This window comes from Durio zibethinus, chromosome 14, assembly GCF_047325235.1.
Source record: "Durio zibethinus cultivar Kanyao isolate XHJ-2024 chromosome 14, ASM4732523v1, whole genome shotgun sequence".
Lineage (NCBI taxonomy): Eukaryota > Viridiplantae > Streptophyta > Magnoliopsida > Malvales > Malvaceae > Durio > Durio zibethinus.
The window spans coordinates 4,368,184-4,387,537 of record NC_143175.1 but is presented as its reverse complement, the minus strand read 5'-3'; the positions used below and the strand labels follow the sequence as shown (position 1 = coordinate 4,387,537).

General features: G+C 30.1%; 4 protein-coding genes across 8 annotated transcripts; 2 read left to right on the top strand and 2 right to left on the bottom strand.

Annotated features, from left to right (window-relative positions):
* Nucleotides 1-1,061: 1,061 nt before the first annotated feature.
* Nucleotides 1,062-5,809, top strand: LOC111293731 (uncharacterized). Of its 2 annotated transcripts, XR_002690633.2 has the most exons (9): nt 1,066-1,356; nt 2,207-2,489; nt 2,593-2,651; nt 3,419-3,478; nt 3,571-3,640; nt 4,394-4,463; nt 5,347-5,373; nt 5,455-5,612; nt 5,703-5,809. XR_002690633.2 is itself a non-coding variant. In XM_022886645.2 (8 exons), the coding sequence occupies exons 2-8, from the start codon at nt 2,283-2,285 to the stop codon at nt 5,502-5,504; spliced, it is 543 nt and encodes a 180-aa protein (XP_022742380.2). In that variant the 5' UTR covers nt 1,062-1,356; nt 2,207-2,282; the 3' UTR covers nt 5,505-5,809. The 2 variants fall into 2 exon arrangements, 1 of the variants encoding a protein (XP_022742380.2); XM_022886645.2 differs by having other exon boundaries at nt 1,062-1,356; nt 5,455-5,809.
* Nucleotides 5,541-7,847, top strand: LOC111293732 (uncharacterized). 2 transcript variants are annotated; one of them, XM_022886647.2, is made up of 3 exons: nt 5,541-5,612; nt 7,208-7,265; nt 7,396-7,847. In XM_022886647.2, the coding sequence occupies exon 3, from the start codon at nt 7,398-7,400 to the stop codon at nt 7,668-7,670; it is 273 nt and encodes a 90-aa protein (XP_022742382.2). In that variant the 5' UTR covers nt 5,541-5,612; nt 7,208-7,265; nt 7,396-7,397; the 3' UTR covers nt 7,671-7,847. The 2 variants fall into 2 exon arrangements, with proteins under 2 accessions (XP_022742382.2, XP_022742381.2); XM_022886646.2 differs by lacking the exon at nt 5,541-5,612 and having other exon boundaries at nt 7,124-7,265.
* A 1,155-nt stretch (nt 7,848-9,002) lies between these two features.
* Nucleotides 9,003-13,111, bottom strand: LOC111293730 (uncharacterized). Its single transcript, XM_022886643.2, has 7 exons — nt 12,646-13,111; nt 11,638-11,790; nt 11,383-11,544; nt 10,690-10,851; nt 10,452-10,568; nt 9,706-9,888; nt 9,003-9,573 (listed from the first exon to the last, which is right to left on the bottom strand). The coding sequence occupies exons 1-7, from the start codon at nt 13,000-13,002 to the stop codon at nt 9,166-9,168; spliced, it is 1,542 nt and encodes a 513-aa protein (XP_022742378.2). The 5' UTR covers nt 13,003-13,111; the 3' UTR covers nt 9,003-9,165.
* Nucleotides 13,112-15,450: 2,339 nt separating this feature from the next.
* On the bottom strand, nt 15,451-18,701 carry LOC111294194 (binding partner of ACD11 1-like). Of its 3 annotated transcripts, none has more exons than XM_022887420.2 (5): nt 18,562-18,701; nt 17,686-17,789; nt 17,393-17,468; nt 16,293-16,373; nt 15,451-16,211 (listed from the first exon to the last, which is right to left on the bottom strand). In XM_022887420.2, exons 1-5 carry the CDS (start codon nt 18,565-18,567, stop codon nt 15,639-15,641), a joined length of 840 nt encoding a protein of 279 aa, XP_022743155.1. In that variant the 5' UTR covers nt 18,568-18,701; the 3' UTR covers nt 15,451-15,638. The 3 variants fall into 3 exon arrangements, with proteins under 3 accessions (XP_022743155.1, XP_089599371.1, XP_089599372.1); XM_089743245.1 differs by having other exon boundaries at nt 18,544-18,582; XM_089743246.1 differs by lacking the exon at nt 16,293-16,373 and having other exon boundaries at nt 18,544-18,615.
* Between the last annotated feature and the right edge of the window lie 653 nt (nt 18,702-19,354).

Here is a 19,354-nt window from a genome sequence, read left to right as displayed (position 1 = left end):
CGCAGGATATATTAACCAGTAAACTTATGATTAGCTCGTGTAATAGTCAGGTGACTTGTCAAAGCCGGCAATGGCCCAAATGAGTATTATTATACGAATTTGGATTTTATTTTATATTTAATTTAATTAATTTTTTTTATCTCAAATAGTATAAATATCTAAATCCGTTAATTTACATAAATATTAAAAAAAAACTTATATTTGTTATGAGGTTTGAATTATGATTAAAGATTTCATCAAGTGAATTAATTATAGAATTTAAAATTATTTGCTACTAAAATTACATTATATATAACAATTTATTTAAAAGTATAATTATCTAAGTGAAATAAAATCAAATTTAAAATTACATTAATTAATTATACTCAAATTTTCTAAATTTTAATATAATTTATAAAATTAAATTAACGAAGACTTTCATTTTAAGAAAAAATTTTAATCTCTTTTCTGATTGTTTACCTTTTATTATTTTGATTTCAAAAATTTTTTAGTTTTTAATTTTTGAAAATAATAAAATTCAAAAAATAAAAATTATAATATCAAGTAGTGCTTTAATTTTTTTGTACAAAATATTAATAATATATATACATATTAAATATTTTCAAATAAAATGATATCTTTTACATAAAATGTTGTTGTACAATATAATCTGTCATTAATACTGTAATTTTAAAAGATTATGATTTTATTTATAATATTTATCTATATGTAATAAAAAAAGATTTGTATAATTAATAAATGATCGGTTCAAGTGATTAAATTTATTTTTTTTAATGAAAAGATTTTGAATTTAAATTTTATTAAAAAATTTTTATTAAAATTATTTTGAATGTACAACTTATAATTATTTATATTAAATTATAAAATATGATATATTTTACATTATATTGGAGAACTAAATAATTTATTTATCTTCATATTTTTGTTTTTTACAAAAAAAAAAATAAAAGCACATTTGGGTATTAAAACTATTTTTTTTACAACATTATTTACTCAAAAATATTTTATTTTTCTTTCCCCTTGGCCATACTACTTTAAAAAACATAACATTTTTGTCATTTACGCAAGTCTACTCAAATTTCAGAAGAGGTTAGACATTTCTCAAGCATGACGATCCCACTCTGTTCGTGTTCTGATTACTTCTCTCTGCTACTATTTTGAATTTTTGATAGCCAATGCCCAACCTATTCTTCTCTTTTCTCCCCATTTTCCCCTCGTCGCAGCAATTTTTCAGTTCCCATGACCTTCGCTTTGAACCCAAAGACAAAACCCCGGCAACTCAGTGAAGAAACCCACTTTCCCTTTTACCGAAGGTCAATAAATCCACAATCCAACTCTAACCGAAGTTTCTAATAGGTGCAGTTTCTGTATTTCTTTGTTCCTCTTCCTTTAAATTTTTCTCTACAATTTGAATTACCATTGTCTTTCAATTATATTTCTTTTTAGTTTTTTCTCTGGTGAAGACAGGTCTTTGATAAATTTGCTTCATTAATGAATGTCTAGCATAAAGTTGAAACTTGAAAGTTCATAAATTTAACGTTATAATGGTTGGAAACATTTGTTGCTAAAAACTTTAATCGAGGAAAAGTAGGAGCCTGGATGTTTAAATTAATTGGACCAATGCACATGTGACAAAGTTCAAGGGGTCTTATAATGTAGTGTTGGCTTCAGAGTTTCAGAAATTCTGTTATTTTATTAAATTAATTTAGTTATGGTTTGATTGTTGCTTTTGCTACTTTTTTTTTTCTTCTGGAAGCTAAAGGCAAAACAAGTGTTTGAATATAAAACTAATAATTTATATTTTTCTTAAAATTAAAAATGCAATTCTTCGTGGACAAGAAATTGTATGGTTCTACTTTATATAGAACAATAATTTTGTTAGAATTGGTGTTAAACTTTTGTTATTTGTTTATTACTTTAGTTATTTATAATTATGTCTTTTACCACTTGCTTTTGCAATTATAGCAAGGTTTTGGGAAGCAGAATGCAAATGGTAAAGCTAGAAAGCAAGTAATGGATGCAACATCTAGATGGAGCCTATTTAAGTGCTTCTTCAGTTCTTCCTTTTATTGTTACCATTAATAATAATAACATTATTAGTTTATATTTTTCTTGCTTTCATTTTTTTGTAGCATGATTGTAATTCTATTATAATCCAATTTTTCTGGTCGAGGTAGATTTTGAAAGCTGATTATGCACCTTGCAGATTGCCTTTGAGTTCTAGGCTGATACTTTCCTTGGCCTTTTAGTGCTGACGGTAATTACTTTGTTGGTGCTTTAACATGATGGACTTGTCATGGTTAAGCGCCATCCTAGTTGGGGCAGGCTGCCTTGCCTTGGGGTACTGCATTGGTAGGCGACATCCTGCTTGTCTATTTCTCTCATCAAGAGGAGCTAAAGATACTAAAATCTCTAAAGCAAATAAGAAGAAGACCAAAGAACCCTTTGAAATTGAAAAGTTGGCTGACATTCTGGAGGATTTTAAAATGGTATTGAACTGTCTTTCCTCTCTTTGGAATTGGCATGTTTGTGCAAACTATTAGACGTAAAAATTGGCATTGAAAATCTATGTCTTGCTCTTATTATCTTCAGGTATTGGTTGTAAGAAACGATCTTAAGATGGGTAAAGGGAAAATTGCCGCCCAGTGCAGGTAAGCCTTTGTTTTCTGGTTGTACCACTAATTTCATTTTTCATTAGATGCAAATGTTTAGTGTTGAGACTTGAGATATAAATTTGTAGATCAAGTCAGGTAGTGCAGAAAGTGTTCTGTTAAGTTTAACTGAATTACTGTATGATTATTGATAGATCCTTTCCTAACCCATAATTTCTTTGATTAGATGGCATATGCTTATTCCTAATCCAGATAATGAATGCCTGTCCAAGAAAGAGGGAACCAACGGCCAATTAGAATCTGAATACTATCAATTAAATTGGAACAGTACTTGAATGCTTGGGTTGTGATAAGCAGGACTTCTTACAGCAGATCATACTCAATAAAAAATTGAAACATTTGCACTCTGTAAGGTGTAATACATATTATAAATCCATTGAGTCATGACATAGCATCTTGGAAGAAATTGTTTGTAATTTTTGGAAATTTAATTGCCTCAAAACAAGATTTAACCCAATGTGTAAGGTTGTATACTAAGTTCCTGATGTGCAGCATATGGTTTCATGAAACAGCCAACTGGCAAACTCATTTCTTGCCATCTTTTATCCAAATACTACTGCTTTGGTGGTTCCCCATTTTGCTATCTTTTATGATGACTTTCTTGTAAATTTACAATCACTGATGTTTTGTTTTGTTAAAAAATGGTTCATTTGCATATATTTTCTTGAGTTACTTCTATTTAATCCCAATTTGTTTTCAGTTCATAATTCAAATCCTTTTGCTTTTTTTTTTTTTTCAATGTTTAGTCATGCAACTTTAGGTCTTTACAAAAAACTCCATCATTGGGCACCAAAAGCTTTGGACAGGTAGAGTCTGTGCACTGTTCTGGTGTTATACTTTTTGTTCTTATCTTTCTGTCTCTCTCTCTTATTTTCTTCCTTATGTTTTCAATATGCAGGTGGGAGTTATGTGCCCAGCCAAAGGTGGTTGTGAAAATCGACAGTGAGGAAGATATGTTAGTTTTGCAAGTCAGTGTGGCTTAAGATCTATTCTTGTGCTTCATATTTTGATAATTATCATTGATACTCTCACTAGTGTAAACACCATGTAACTTGTATTTACTGAATGTGTATCAACAATTTATTAACAGGGAAAGTTATGGTCAGAAGAAAAAGGCATAGTATCATGTTAAAGAAATAAGTTATTGTGGTGCAAAACTTAGCGCTTCTTTATTGAGTATTGAGTGAAAGAAATAAGTTAGTTGTTCTGCTTTTATGGATCTTGTTTTAGGGGCCTGATTTACTTGTTTATCAAGGGTGGTGAATGCCCTTTCTTGACTTTTTGGTTTGTGAATTTGACGAGAATTGCAGTTGAAATAGTAGTTAATTCTTAGAAGAATATTCAAATACACTTGCTGTTAGTTTCTTGCTCAAATGATGCTCTATATTCTATTTCATTTTCCAAAGGCTGTTTCTCTCTGCTTTAAAATATTTATCCATCTTTCTCTATGTTCTGTGTAAACAATTTAATGTTTACCTTGTGAACCTTGCTGTTAATAATTCTTCAATATGAAGCTCAGGATTTTGTTGATATTTCTTTCTCTCATTGCCAAACCTGTCACACAAAAATGCTTAATAGTTCGTCGGTTTGAATGACATCAACTAGTCTTTGGTCTTATGTTTCTAGTTAGCCTCTAGGGAGCTTTAATGTTTTTCATGATATATCTTGATATCACAGTTACATAGTTTTATCAATTATTAACCAGAATTTTAACTTTTCAGGAGAGGGCAAAATCACTAAACTTACCAACTCACATCACCATTGATGCAGGGAGAACTCAGGTTGCACCAAGTGAGTGGCATAATATATTTTCTTTCTTCCTTTATAATTTTCGTCATCATGGTGTTGGTAATTGAGCTCTTTCTATAAATTAAACAATATAAGAGTTTGTCTTAGTCTTGTAATCCACTTATGAATTTAAGACATATGAAAAGAATTTGTATGGGATCCTTTTTTGTTTCGTTTGCTTCTTTATAATCCCTAGTTAATTCATGACTCTAGGAGGATCTAGCTAAAATTGTAAGTCAAAGTATGGGTTTCGTAAAAGGAAAAATAAAAGAGATGGGAAGAAACTGTAGAATTTCAAAAGAAATAAAAAAGGCTGAATAAGGAAGAGTCAAATTCTAGGTTGACTTATTGTTGCTTATTTCGATGTCATTGGGTTTTTTTCACCTTTTACTTTGTAAGTAATGTTATGAAATCTATTTTTTTGACGTGTCAGTAATCAACTGTTATTATCTTGACTTATTGGTCCTATTGAGAAAGTTAGCAAGAACAAATTGTGGAATCATTTTAATGCTTTTCTATGAATGCGATCAAGGCTTTACTGGTGGAAACATCAGTGTTTTATTTGTTATTAGAATTAGCTGTTGTATTGAAAAGTGGAACGGTAGAGAGGCACGCTTAATGAAATAACAAATTGTCTAATTATTAGAATTAGCATGCTTTTCATAACTGTAGCTTTTGTTCAAACATCCACAGTGTAGTTGCTTTTTGATTAGCAATATGTAGGTTTTACTATGTTAGTCATCAACTCATCTTGTTTCTCTGAATATTGTCCCAAGCAGCTGGCTGCATTTACGTTTTTAGGTGTTTCATTCAACACATAGCTTTCGAAAGGCTTTTTGTCTATTATAGCATATGCCGAAACTTACTATTTTGTTTTCTTTTTCAGATTCAAGGACAGTGATGGCTATTCTTGGTAAGTGTCTCTTTGTCAAAAATTCTTCGAATTTCTATTTTTTTAAAAGTCTACCTTTCATACCCTGCAATGTTATTGTAGGACCTGTCGAAATGGTGGATGATGTAACTGGTGGACTGAAGCTATTGTAATAGTTTCTCAATGCCATCGAATCTTTACCTGGTAACCTCCCATTGTATAACTTTGAGGAGCATCTCCCTTTACATGGATGTGGGAATTTTCATCAACCATCTTGAAAGGTATTTTGTCCATTAACTTATGTGAAGGATCCAATGTATACTTGGTCCGAACCCGAAATTGATTTTAGACCCTTAAGTTTTTTGTTACAGTTTTGTGATGATGGCGAAAAGTTCCTGCCATAGGCCTCCCTTTGAGCTTAAAGACAATTAGGTTATTATTTCATGAATATTCAATAAATTTCCAGATATTTGGATTATGAATTCGCCTGGCCTTGCCAATTATAAGGCTTCTAATTTATTGAGTTGGAAGGGTTTTAAACTTTCTAACTCGTTCACCATTCTCATGTTAAGCTTATTATTATCATTTTTGCTTGTGGTGGTTCATGGTGATTGTTAATTTATTAATCTAAATTTCAGTCATCAATCACCAATATGTTATTAACAAAAATGATTTTAAAAATTCAAAAGAAATATAAAAATTTTAAATGTTTTAATGGGATACTTTTTAATTAAGAAATTTGATATTCTATTTTGAAGATCTTATTGTAATCAAAAGTGGGAAATAATAAATGGGATTTATAAAATAAAAATAGTTACATTTTTTTTTTAAATATGTATTGTATATTATATGTGTAATTTTAATTTAAAATTTTATTAAAAGTGGAAATGAAAGAATTTGTACCTGTATATGTCTTTGAACACTTAATTTATATATTAAAATTAAATTAGACAAAAATTTTATAAATAAAGTTGTGGAGAGTAAAAAAATAATTAAAAAAATGACAAAAATACAGAGTAAAGCAAATAATTATGAAAAGAAATCAAAATATTGGGATAATAAATACAATTTAGGATAGTATAAAAACGATTTTTCCTTTATTTATTTTATTTTTTAAATTATAATTTATGATTAATCAGATCATAGGTTTTTGGCAAAAAAAAAAAGTTTTATAAGTCTGAAAAATTTTAAAATATTTTCTATATAACACGAATATCCAACAACTAAAATATAATCTCAATAGATTAAATATTTGGCTTAAATATATATATATATATATATTTATTGTTATCATAGTGTTTCATATATTTGATAAAATATTATTTTATTATTTTTGAAAAATGATAATTAAATATATCAAAACAATGAAAGAATTTGAAGAATATTGATACAGAAATTATTTTTATTATTTTAAAATAAAAAATTATGAACCTGGACATTGTAAGATAATCCAATAATAGGGTATTATTTTTCTATACAGTGATTAAATTTTTAGAATATGCATTTATCAAACGGTTAAGAAAAATAAATGTTATTACAAATACATAACTAATTGAAAACAATCACATTTTTTTAATAATTGCATATCCTTGATTTTTTTTATTTTTTAAATAAATAAATGAATTATTTATTTATATATTAATAATATAATTTTTTAATTTTACAAATGAAATTAAAAAATTATATTTTTTAATTATTTTTTCCAAATAAATCTAAAAAGTACGTAGATTACATAATTTCTCGCTTTTAAAACAAAATAGGGTATCATTTTCACTTAAAAATATTAAAGCATGTTGTCTTAGTTATCGTACATGAAATAACTGAGACTATTTGGTATTTTGCTCAACCCCTTCACTAACGGTTCATTTCTCCAAAGATTTTCGAGGAATCACTTTATCAGATCAGTCAGTTTATCTCACGAATCAAATTTTCAGGTAAGTCTATGATTATTTATTTGAATTATAATATTCATCTAGTGTTTTTAACTAAATGCAAACGTCTACTGTCTAAAGGGTGTTCGATGAAATGTCTATGAGAAACTTTTTTTTTTTCAAATTTTGTCAGAAATGGCGAAGGGTTTGATATGGGCAACGGCAGAGGACTTAGCGAGAAACCGAGGGAAAGTTATTTCGTTGTATAGACAAATACTTCGGAGCCTTAACTCTCCGAAACTGGAGCTCAGTTTAGCAGCGAGGCTCGCGAAGAAAGCAGAGGCACGTGCCATATTCATGCTGGGTTCTGAAGAGCGTTCCGTTCACAACATTGAAGATCTCATCGATGCTGCTGAATACTCCCTTTCTCTTTTGAAACAAGGCAATATCCCCAAACTCATCCAATAAAACTTGCTACCGTTTCCTTTCTTTTGTTGTCATTACCGTGGACGAAACTTGAAAATTTCGGACAATTGTAGCAATGCTTGTAATATCAACGTTGAACCCAAACTGTTATTTGCAGTGCTTTTAATTTGTTGTTATTTATTGGGCAAATCGATTCTTAATTTATTTGATTTAAATATATGTGAACCATACAACTTCCTTTTTTATTTACCGCATAACATATATAATTATCAATTTGTATATTAATTTACTTATTCAGTTATTCTTCTTACTCATTTATAAGACTCACTAATCTTTCATTATAAAACACGAAGAGAAACAAAACAAGGGAAGAGAATTCTACTCTATTATTAATTATGTCCTGATTAGGATTACGTCCCTTGTAGATACCTGCGAAAAACAAAGAATTATTCGTTTTTTCGAGACAAGCCTTTCGTACTCGAAAGGGGAAAAACCAAATGCTTCTAAATCAAGGACTATGATTTTTTTGAATTGCTTAGAGTAAGAAGAATGAAATGGTAATTATAGACCTCCTTCAGGCTTCACTACCATAAATAATATGCCTTTTTCAAACAAGTTTTAAGTTTATGGTAGGAAGTTGATCAAGCGTATGGCTATTACAGTTGTGGTGATTATTGTAAGCTTTTGCTAAATTTGTCTCTAATTTCTAATAAATAAAGGTCAGGAAGGATAAGGGCATACATGAAATGGCTAAGGACATTGACTGAAGAGTAAAAGTTTTTATTTTGTTATTAAATTTTGGTTGTTTTTAGCAAGTGAACTATGAAGAGAATAATGGTGGTTGCAAGTATAAATTCCCCTATCATTTCCAGAGAGCAGCAAGCAAGAGCCCCCCAAGGAAACGCAAATTGCACAAGACTGGAAATGGAATTTATGTTGTCTCTGCTCTTCAACAGCTTGATAATGGCTTTTTGCCCTCAAAATTTTCCTACCATTGGAGATTTTTATTAACAGGCTAACTAACTAAAAGGTTTTTTCTTCTTTTTTGTTCATCGTCTGGCCATTTGGTATAGCCTTTTTTTTTTTTTTTTTGGCAGAACAGATATAGAGATCAGATGCAGATTTTGTAGCCCAACTGACGGATACTTCTACCTAGTACATGTTTAATACCTGTTCACAATTCCACATTGGAAAGTTTGAGCATAACAACAACCAGATAAATCTTATCTCTGAACTAGAAAAATACATGGCATAAGCGTTCAAATATGCCGGTTATCACCGTCTCTAATTAGAAAGATAAACATGCAACATATATCAAAAATGAAAAGTTAATGTGTTAATAGGGAAGGGGAACAAGAAAATAAACCCCAAAACTGAGCATGAGCATGTGATCTTTCCTTTTTTATATCCACAAAAATTGCATGTGTTTCTAATTTATCTTACCGGCTAAAATGAAGCCCTATGAGCATTAAGAAGACTAGAACAAGAAGGAAGAAACAAAGTGATTAAATAAGTTAAACAAAGACAAACATATATTCTACCACCAATTGTAAATCCTCCTTGGTTCATCATTGCCAAAATTGCTAAACCTTGATGCCGAAAATCTACGAGAATTCTTTGGTTTAGAAGATTGCGAACCTACTATACGACTGCCGCCAGAAGTTAAATACAACTTCTTATGTCCCTCAATAGATGGCGTTGAGGTTGAATTCCAATGGTTCCTTGTGGACTTCCTATTGGAGAAATCTCTAGGATCCTCTTTAATCCAACCACCTCTTTGTTTTTCTTTTTGTGGTGTAGTAAAGCCTTTTTCTTCAAACTGGATTATTTTCCTTTTGGGGCTCTTGCCATGATCATGAGGAGCAGACTTGTATCCCGAGAACTCTTTATTTTCTCTATGAGGTCTTACATTTGGAGTAGATGATTCATGATTTCTTTTACCAACCTGTTTACAAGCAAAGAAATAGTCTTTGTTGGTAACATATCAAGCAGCACTATTATTCTGCAAGTAAAAGACATAAATAAACAATGGGATGACACTTGATTCTGATAACTCCTGCAATATACCGAAATTCACCTTAAGGGAACTGCATTCACGAGCAAAGTGTCCTCCTTCTCCACACTTATAGCATAAGCCTGATGATGCAGTACCAGTGGGGCATTCACGTGCAAAGTGTCCTCCTTCACCACACTTATAGCATAAGCTAGGTGACCCATTATCAGTGGTTTCCTTGGCTTCTCCAAGTGACCTACCACATGACTAAATAAACAATTCTCATGTTAAATAGTAGAGTTACAAATTACAAGAAAGGAACATTTACAAATTGCAAAAATATATGATCACAAGAACAAAGAGAATCACTATTTTGAACAAGAATGTTCATGGAAGTGAACATTCAAAAAAATGATTTTTGGATAAAATAAATGATGTTAGTAAATAGGTAACTTTCCAAGTAATCCTCAATCCAGTTAGCTTGTAAAGAGAAATGGAATAATATTAATTAACAGAGGTAAAAGAGATTTTCGACTGTTGGAAAGAATGGGGAGTCACATGCACTGTAACCAAATTGTTGAAAAAGAAATACAATAAAGGAAATGATGAATAACTGAACAAAGCAAACAATAGATCACAATGACAACAATAATCACAAGAACTGGAAAATATTTAAAAAAAGATACAAGGATGAGATCAGTAGACATATTTAGAATCAAACATATCAACATGCTGAAAATAAGTTCAAAAACAGTAAAGCAACCCTTCCTGCAAGAGAACACATGCACCCTATTATTCTATTAAATATGAGCATATAGAGTGAAACTCACCAAACCAGTATGACCCAGTTGGCCACATCTGTAACAAGAAACTTCTCTTGCACTGGTATCAACAAAGTTAACGCAACATAAATGGCCAAAACTCTTGCAGATATAGCACTGTATTTCCTGATTTGGGAGGGAAAAGATAAGAAATACAGTTAGAGAACAAGAATCCCAACAGAGAAACGTAAGCATTAGCAATGGAAAAGACAATAATTAAGAATACTACTAGGGAACATGAAGAAACCTTGATATCATCATGGGAATAGTCATTCCTGCATGAAAACATGTCATGCCCAGAAACACCACATCTTAAACAAATTCTACCATGATTAAAACTACTCTTGTGTTTGTCTGGACAATCTTTTGCGCGGTGACCACTTTTTTTGCAGATGAAGCAATCTTGTGCCTAAAAAGAAATTAAAATTATGAGCATGCCAAACATAATGACCCAAGTTAAAAATTTTTTAAACATGCTATTAACAACCACTAGTAGGAGCACTTTCTAATTTCTCTGTGAAAATAAAACAAATGAGTAAAATCATAAACTAGAGCTAGGTAAATGACAAATCCACCGTTTTGGATCTACTAACAATTCAAATAGCTAAAGCCTACCTGAAAGCAAAGAGGGACCTATCCCATCCTCTCAACCGCTAACAAATATTATCATAATATCAACAGTGTATCAAGAAACTACATTTACAAAGGCAAGAAACAAGCATGTTCAACCATTTTCCAGAAAAAGAAAAATTTAGTAACTCCTAATATATGCATTTGCCTCTTATGACAAGAGAAAAAAAATAAGGGCCTACCCACTTCCAATCCAGCAAAGGGCATAGAAAATTTGAAAAAAGACATTAACTTCAATAAACAGTTAACAGTTAAAAGACATGGTACATGATATCTCATTAAGTTTCACATAAGTCCTTTTCCTTCGTACCTTTGAGCACTGTCTAGCACCATGATCCAAACTCCCACAAAGAAAGCATGATTTCTTCCGCTTTGAAGCAGATTTACAGTTCACTGCCATATGCCCTTCTTCGCCACAATTATAGCATGTTTCCCAACCACTATCTGGAGGATCAAAGTACCTCGGGCCCCGCTGATAGAATAAATATCAAAGAGATACTAAAAACCAAGCCATCACAGGGAATTGTCTTCTAGACCACAGTTCAAAGCAAATATTTTAACTCACAAGAAGCTTCCGGAGCACAATATTGTCAGATATGTCTACAGTATTTGGGTCAAGAGATTCAACTGCCTCTGCAGCCTTAGACATCAGAGCCTCCTCAACTGTGTCAACCTTCTCTATCATCTCAGCTTTATCTACATCCTCTGTAATGGTGAACTGGTGCAATAACAAAATATAATTTTGCCTCATAAGAGATATCAGAGTTCAAATTAAAAGTTCAGCCATATAACATGCTGCCAGATTCAATCCAGTACAACATTTATTCAACAATTCATTCAAGAAGAAAGAACAATGCATAACCAGCAGCAATAAATGCAATGTTGATAGCTAACAGTTTAATTCAAACAATTTTTGGAAGCCAAGCCAATTTTGCCTATCTAACTTCATACCAACGTAGAAGAGTAGCATTATTGGAATTATAAAGTTCAACAAAATTTTTCAAAAAAAAAAATGCCAAATCAATTTTAACTAAAATCTATAGCAGACATTCTATCAAAAGCAATAAAAACTGAAAAAAAAAAAAAAGAAGCCAGTTCCTGCCGGAAGTTAGGAGGAAAAGAAAAGGGTCAAGTTTTCTAGGGAAAGAAGGCATTGCACAACGAACCCAGAAAGGGAAACAGAACCAAAGCAAAGAACTTATTAACCTGGCAGTCAGAAAACAGTTCATTCAACAACATTTATCCAACAATTCATTCCATAACATACTTTCGAACAAAGAACTAAGCGGAACCAGCTGGAATTCAAATTGCCATAGCAACGCAAGCAATGAGGATCCCTAACAGTCTAATTTGAAACCGTTATAATAAGCCATCACAATTTCTAATCTAAATTCACACCTTTTGAAACTATATTAAAAGTGGATTCTTTAACTTCATCTTCTCATCAACTAGATGCAGTAAAAAAAAATCACTTTTTCAAATTAGTTTCAGCTAAAACTGATTTTTCAACCAGTAGATTCGATCAGAACAATAACAACTGAAAAAAAAAAAAAGGTAATGACAAAATTTTAACCTTTTCGATTTTCGTTTTCTTCTTTTCCCTTTTAACAATCTTCTTACTTTTCAAATCCAAATCCGTGTCTTCACCACCGCCACTGGTACGAGCTACGTCGACTCCGTCATGAGAAGATGAAGAGGACAAATCCACCACAGAGACGACTTCTTGATCATCCGAAACGGAATCGTTCCCTTCATTCAACCTCGCCGCTTTAACCAATAGTGCTTTCTCGATGATCTTCAAGCTTAGGTCTTCATTAGCTTCCTCGTCGTCACTGCTGCTTAATACCATCAATGGTTTTGAATCTAACCACCCCGAATCTTGCTCTTCGATCTCAAATTTTGCTGATTTTCTCTTGTCCCTCTTCGCCATGACGATTTTCAGGGGAATGCAATTTTTTTACTAATTAGGGATTGCAAATTTCTGCAAACGGTGGAAGGAAAACTAGGGTTTTGTTTTTACTTTTTTGTGCATTGGATTTAACGGTTGAAAATTGAAATTGTTAGTTGGGCTGGGTAGCCCACTTATCCAGTATTCATGGGCTTTAAATTTAAACCTTATTGCAAAATCAATGTAAATCCAATAAAATAATCTACTGCACCATCAATAAAATATTAAATCAATGAAATTCAATGGTAAACGTAAATGATAATATAAGATGAGTAGAGTATCGAAAATTATAAATAAAGTTAATATGAAAATTTAAATTATAATATTTTAATTATATTTATATAAATCAAAATTAATATGCAAAAAGTAAATTAAAAATTTTAACTAATTAAAATAGAATATTAACTTATGTAAAAAACTAATTAAACAAATTAATAACTTAAAACTGAAATTTAAATATGCAAAAATAAATAATTAAACTTAAACAGTAATTTAAATAAATTAAAATTATAAATTAAAATAAAATTAAAGTATGCAATAATAAAATAACAATTGAACATGAAACAAGTAAAATTGAATTCAAATCACAGTCGAAGAATAATTTAACATGCTAGAATTTAATTTGAAAACTGAAATTTAATGAAAAAACTTAACAACCTAACAAACTTAATTAAACATGAAAAAACTAAGATTAGACAAAAATGAATTAAACAAATTAAATTAAATTAATTGAAACTTAAACTAAATTAAATAAACTTATTAAAGTTCAATATCAATAAAGTACCCTAACCTATCTTAAAAGAAATATAAACAAAAACAAATAAACTTAAAAAATCTTAATAGAATTTAACTTAAACAGATTGGTTCATGCAGTTGTTTAGATGGTACTTTGCTAAAAAATAATCTCTTTTTACATATTAAAATCCTAATGCTTAAATCTTTTTATTTTTTCGAATTGCAGTTACTTGGTTAAAAACAATTATCACGTATTTCATATATTTAACATGTTTGATACGTAAAATTATAATAAAATAAAATAAAAAAAAATGATATTTTGAATAAAATTAAATTAAATAATATTATTTTTATTTTGTATTTGATATATGTAAAGATTATGATAATATAATTTATTTATTAGTCAAAATTATTCTTAAATGTATATAATTTAAATTTATTGATGTAATTTTTAAGATATAATATAATATATAAGTTTAATCTTATAGATTAAAAATAATCCTTTTTAGTTTGAGAGGATAGAATCATTTTTTATTAAAAAGATAATTAATCTTTTTTACTATCTAATCTCTTTTTTTAAATGCAAACCAAACATGGGATAAAATGATTATTATCATATTTTATTTATCCGTTAAAAACAAACATGACCATTATATATATAATATAAAATAAGGACTTCAATATTAATAAAATAAATAAGGATTAAATGAAAACAAAATAATTAATTTAAATAAATTATTAATGATATATTTATGGGTTTCATTATTGAGCCTTATTATATATAAATATAAATATATATAAGAGATCAACTTACATAGTGTAAAACTAAAAAAGTTTTACACATGTTTTAACTATTAGTTTTAATAGATCATAAATATAAAAGAGATAAGTAAAAAATAAAAAAATAATAATTTGATTTCATTTCTTGGATATATTAAAATTAATTTGTTAAAAAATTATGTAAAATTTTTTTAATTTTACATTGTATAAGTTTATCCATTTATTTATTTATATATATATATATATATATATATATATATATATAAAGAATTAACTCTTAACACTTTTTTAAACCATTAATTCAAAATCAAATCTAAAATTTATTTAAATTAAAATAATATTTTAAATTTAATAATTTTGATTCAATGATTCAAAAAATTGTAAGAATTATATTATCATATGTGTAACCCTCTCTTTATATATCCCACCTATGAATTTTGGTCAAAAAAGCATGTTTAATAACTGTTTGAAATAATTGACACACATATCGAAAAAATAATGCCATATCAAACTGATTAATTAACAATTTTACTCTTGTAATATAGTTTGAAAAATATATACGTATTATATTTAAAGTAAATTCGGCATAATCAAACCCTTTCGAGGAAAATTGAAAACCTTAAGATCAATTTTAAACTTAAAAAATTAGAATGGAGAGGCTACAGAGGTGAAAGAACAAACAAACAATTATAGATGCAAGTGTGACCCCTGCAATATATATGGACTCTCAAGTTGCAACATGCAACCAGAGATTTATAAGTGTTGTTCAGTGATAATTTGAAGGTAAGAAATATGGAAAGTAGTAGCAGAGGTAGGGGATGACAATTCAAGGTATCTTATGAGCATGCACACATGAATGACAAAGACACTATTGTGAAGTGCAGAAGGGATGAATGTGAATAAAAATGGCATATATGAGAGAAATTGATGCTAAAATTGGCATCTATTATTATTATTATTATTATTTCTTAAAGTCAAGTGTAGCAAACATATCAAACAATATGCGACATACTATCCTACATTTAACCATGTCCAAACTAGAAAGCAGAACTCAGATGACATGATCCATACTGCTCATGCTGGTATTTACAGTCGTTTGCAAATTAAAGGATTAAACCTTGTGCAGATGAGGGATTGGAAGGTTGCTCACTGGTAGCAGGTTTAGCAGCTTTGGAAGATTCAGACACATTAATCGGTGCATAGCCCTCCGGTTTGTGAGCTTGTTCCTCCTCAGCCAAAACTTTTTCTTTTGTCTTCTGCCCCACATCACCTGCTGCCTTAGCAACCTTGTTGAATGCACCAGTAACCCATGAGGCTCCAGTTAAAACATAACGATTTTTCATGATAGTAGAACCAGCATTGCTGACTGTCTGCTCAGCAGCTGCAAATGCAGACTTGGTCTTCTCAGAAACCTGAAATTTCTGGTCCATTTCCCTCACTTTGTCATTCACCATGGTTGTGCCAGCACTAATTTTCTCAGTAAAACCAATCTTCTGGTCCAGAGAAGCAACTTTGGCAGTGGCAGTTGATGTGAACTGATGCTTCTCATCAAAGGCCTTTGCTTTGCTCACTGCGTCTTTTCCAAGAATGAATCCCTTGGCTAGCATGCTGGCTACAACATCCTCTGCCTTCTGGACTGCAGATTCAGCCTTTCCAGCACCTTTGTTCTCTGTTGCCTGAGGTGATCAAACAATTCATTCACATTAGAAATCATCATTTAGTAAGTGAAATCAAAGCAGATTGCCGTACAACATTACAGGTGTTGCAGAGGCAGTAGCAGGTGGCTTGTAATCAGGAGCCAGCTCTATGGTAACAGACTGATCCACAATTGTTGCCCCCTGAAGAAAACCACGTAACCTGAATTCATAAGAATGAAATAAAAAGCTTCTATCCAATCAATCAACATTAGCCTTTAGGGAAAACTGCTCTGTCGTGAAAAAGTTAACCAACATTAGCCTTTAGGCTCTTCCCTTTTCCCTCTTTACTTTTTCCCTTATATAAGAAAAACAGTAGATGCAACAAGGGAAGAACGATTTAACGAATAAAAATCAAGTCAAACTGATCTTGCTATGAAAGATTATGATTCTACCCAACAAAAAGGACAAGGGAGATAAAAATAAATACAACTTGAACCACGATAGCAACAGATAACACAAAGTGGCACATTGAGGAACTAAATGCAAGCTATAGCAGAATAACTGCTGTTTTACCACATGATTCCAAATGGCCAACATGATTTTTTGTGAAATCAAATAAACTGTTCACAAGATGGAACAAAACATACAAATTGAAACTTCGGCCACAAAGGTTTTAAACACAATTCAAATGTGGAACTAGATTTGATCAGTTCCTTTAAATCAATTATCATAAAACAGAAGCATGGTGTGAATTCAATATATAAATCCAAATACCAAGTCAAATGAATACAAGGATTTACAAAAGTCTTCAGCAAATCTTACCTAAAAGGCATATATCTTTTAGTAGCAATGGTTTCCAAATACTCAGTCAAATACATACAAGGATTTATGTACGTCTTTAGCAAATCTTACCTCAAAGACAGATATCTTTTAGTAGCAATGGTTGTTATCTTTTTAACTGATAAAGTACTTTAAACAGAATGGGCATTGGCATAGTGATCCCACCGGCAATGCATTAAGTATTCGCTTTCAAAAGCACATCACACATTAGATACCACAAAAGATTTATAGACATTTAATTCCCATATCTGTTAGACAGACCATTTTCCTTCTAATAAAAGCATAAACTCCAATTATGTGATGCATGCTGGAAAGTCAGTGAAAAAAAAATTAATACAATCAATATAGAATAGCTCAAAAGAAATGAGATAGTTGTGTACTGAAAGAAGAACAGCAGTCTCTGCTCCCTGTGGGTCCTTGAAAGTAACATATGCAACTTGAGATCGCTCGTTCTCACTTAAAGGAAAACGAAAAATGAAAGCAGTAAGAAACCAGGACCAGATAGCATTTACAAAATTTAGAACATCACTATACTTGTATAGCTACATGGGTCAGCAGACAGGAGAAGTAGTTTCATCAAATTTCACCTCTTTTCTTTGTATCCCATACAGTAGAGAAGAGCGTGCAAATAAAAAAGAGACAGAGAAACTTAAATATCTTGGTAATAACTAACCCATGCATTTCAACATGTTCAATTTCACCAGAGAAGGAAAAGAACTCCTTAATATCTTGCTCAGACGCACCCAAGGAAACGTTGCCCACTTTCACTGATTGAATCTGTATATATATATAAAAAAAAAAAAACTCATAAACCCCAAAACAGATTAAGCATCTTCAATCCCATTCTTTGTAGGCTAAATGCAAAACAAAATTTCCGTTAGGTTTCAACCTCATAGAAAGATAACATCTTAGATAATAATCACACACGCGCTTGCAAACATTAAGATAATTCAATATTAATTTCAAATTAGCGATAGTTAAGTCCTGCAAATTATCACTTTTTAATAACCCTAATAAATTCCTAATTAGCATACAAAATTATTATGCACGCACGAAATGAAATCAAACAGATCCATGAATCGTTGGCATACAAATCCAAAAAAGATATAATCAAGAAATTCTTTATCAATTAAGTACAAAAATATTTATAAAAAGAACACAATAAGAAAATATATAATAAAATCGGTAAGAACCGGAGTAAATGATACTACTATATAACGAAATAAAAAAAATCAGATGCATGATAATGGCAGAATGCTAAACTCAGATTAGATTATATCCTTATGATAAATGAGACCTTAAATAATTTTTTAAAAAAATTATAAATTCTCTTCAATTTTCGATGAAATTAAAAAAAAAACCGATAAAAAGAAAAAAATAACTAAATTACTGATATATATTAGAACAAGAATAACTGAGATCTTGAAGTTGAAACTGAATTGGAAAATATAAATTCTTTTCCTTATTGTCCTAAATTTTCTTTTTGCCGACCAAAGACGATATTAGAAAAAAAGAAGAAGAGAAAAACAACCATAACAATTGCACTAACCGCCATGAAGTTCCGTTTAAGGCAAAGGAGATCGAATCTTTCTTCACCGAAAATGAAAAATCTTTTCTCTTTCCTTTCTTTCACAAAATTTAAAGGAAATAAAATTTTTTCTGGGGGAGGGAGAAGTTATGGTGGTAATGAAGTCGCGGGGTGGACCATAAATATATTTCGTGGATACCCTAACATAGATCTTCAATTTTCATGCTATAGATAATTGTACCTTATTCAATGTGTCGTATTTGAAGCGCTACTGTGGGTATTTTGGGGGTATTTGTGCAAGATGAGAAGCGTGATTATTATAAGGTTTAAGTAGAGTCGGGTATAGAGGATTTGAGGGTTGACGTGTGAACGTAAAGGAACACGGTGCGGGGGTTTTCATTTTCGAGATTCAATTTTTTTTTTTTATTGAAATTGGAATGATGTCTTTTTCGATTTTCCCTAATCAAATTGCTTGTTTTTTTCATGGAAAATTATTTCTGTTTTGGCTTTTTCTCAGGCGGAAAATACAGATGAGAGAAAATTTAAAAAATTTAAAAAATAATTTAAAATTATAATATTTGATTAGGTTGGAATTGCATTTTTTTAGTTGATTTAGATAAAATTTTGAATATTAAATATATATATTAAATTTAAATTAGATTTTACATTAAAATATAAAAAATAAAAAAATTAAATTAAATCAAATTATATATTTTTATTAATTTATATATATATGAAAAATAAATAATTATTATATATAAATTATTTAAATATACTAAAATTTTATTAAAATAATATATAAAAATTTAAAATT

Coding starts and splice junctions, on each gene's coding strand:
- LOC111293731 (XM_022886645.2), top strand. CDS start 2,283: ATGATGGACTTGTCATGGTTAAGCGCCATCCTAGTTGGGGCAGGCTGC. Junction 4,464..5,346: donor GAGAACTCAGGTTGCACCAA/GTGAGTGGCATA, acceptor TTTCTTTTTCAG/ATTCAAGGACAGTGATGGCT. Junction 5,374..5,454: donor GACAGTGATGGCTATTCTTG/GTAAGTGTCTCT, acceptor ATGTTATTGTAG/GACCTGTCGAAATGGTGGAT.
- LOC111293732 (XM_022886647.2), top strand. CDS start 7,398: ATGGCGAAGGGTTTGATATGGGCAACGGCAGAGGACTTAGCGAGAAAC.
- LOC111293730 (XM_022886643.2), bottom strand. CDS start 13,002: ATGGCGAAGAGGGACAAGAGAAAATCAGCAAAATTTGAGATCGAAGAG. Junction 11,791..12,645: donor AGAAAACGAAAATCGAAAAG/GTTAAAATTTTG, acceptor TTATTGCACCAG/TTCACCATTACAGAGGATGT. Junction 9,574..9,705: donor GTGAATGCAGTTCCCTTAAG/GTGAATTTCGGT, acceptor GCTTGTAAACAG/GTTGGTAAAAGAAATCATGA.
- LOC111294194 (XM_089743245.1), bottom strand. CDS start 18,567: ATGGCGGTTAGTGCAATTGTTATG. Junction 16,374..17,392: donor AGACTGCTGTTCTTCTTTCA/GTACACAACTAT, acceptor GGTTTTCTTCAG/GGGGCAACAATTGTGGATCA. Junction 16,212..16,292: donor CTACTGCCTCTGCAACACCT/GTAATGTTGTAC, acceptor TGATCACCTCAG/GCAACAGAGAACAAAGGTGC.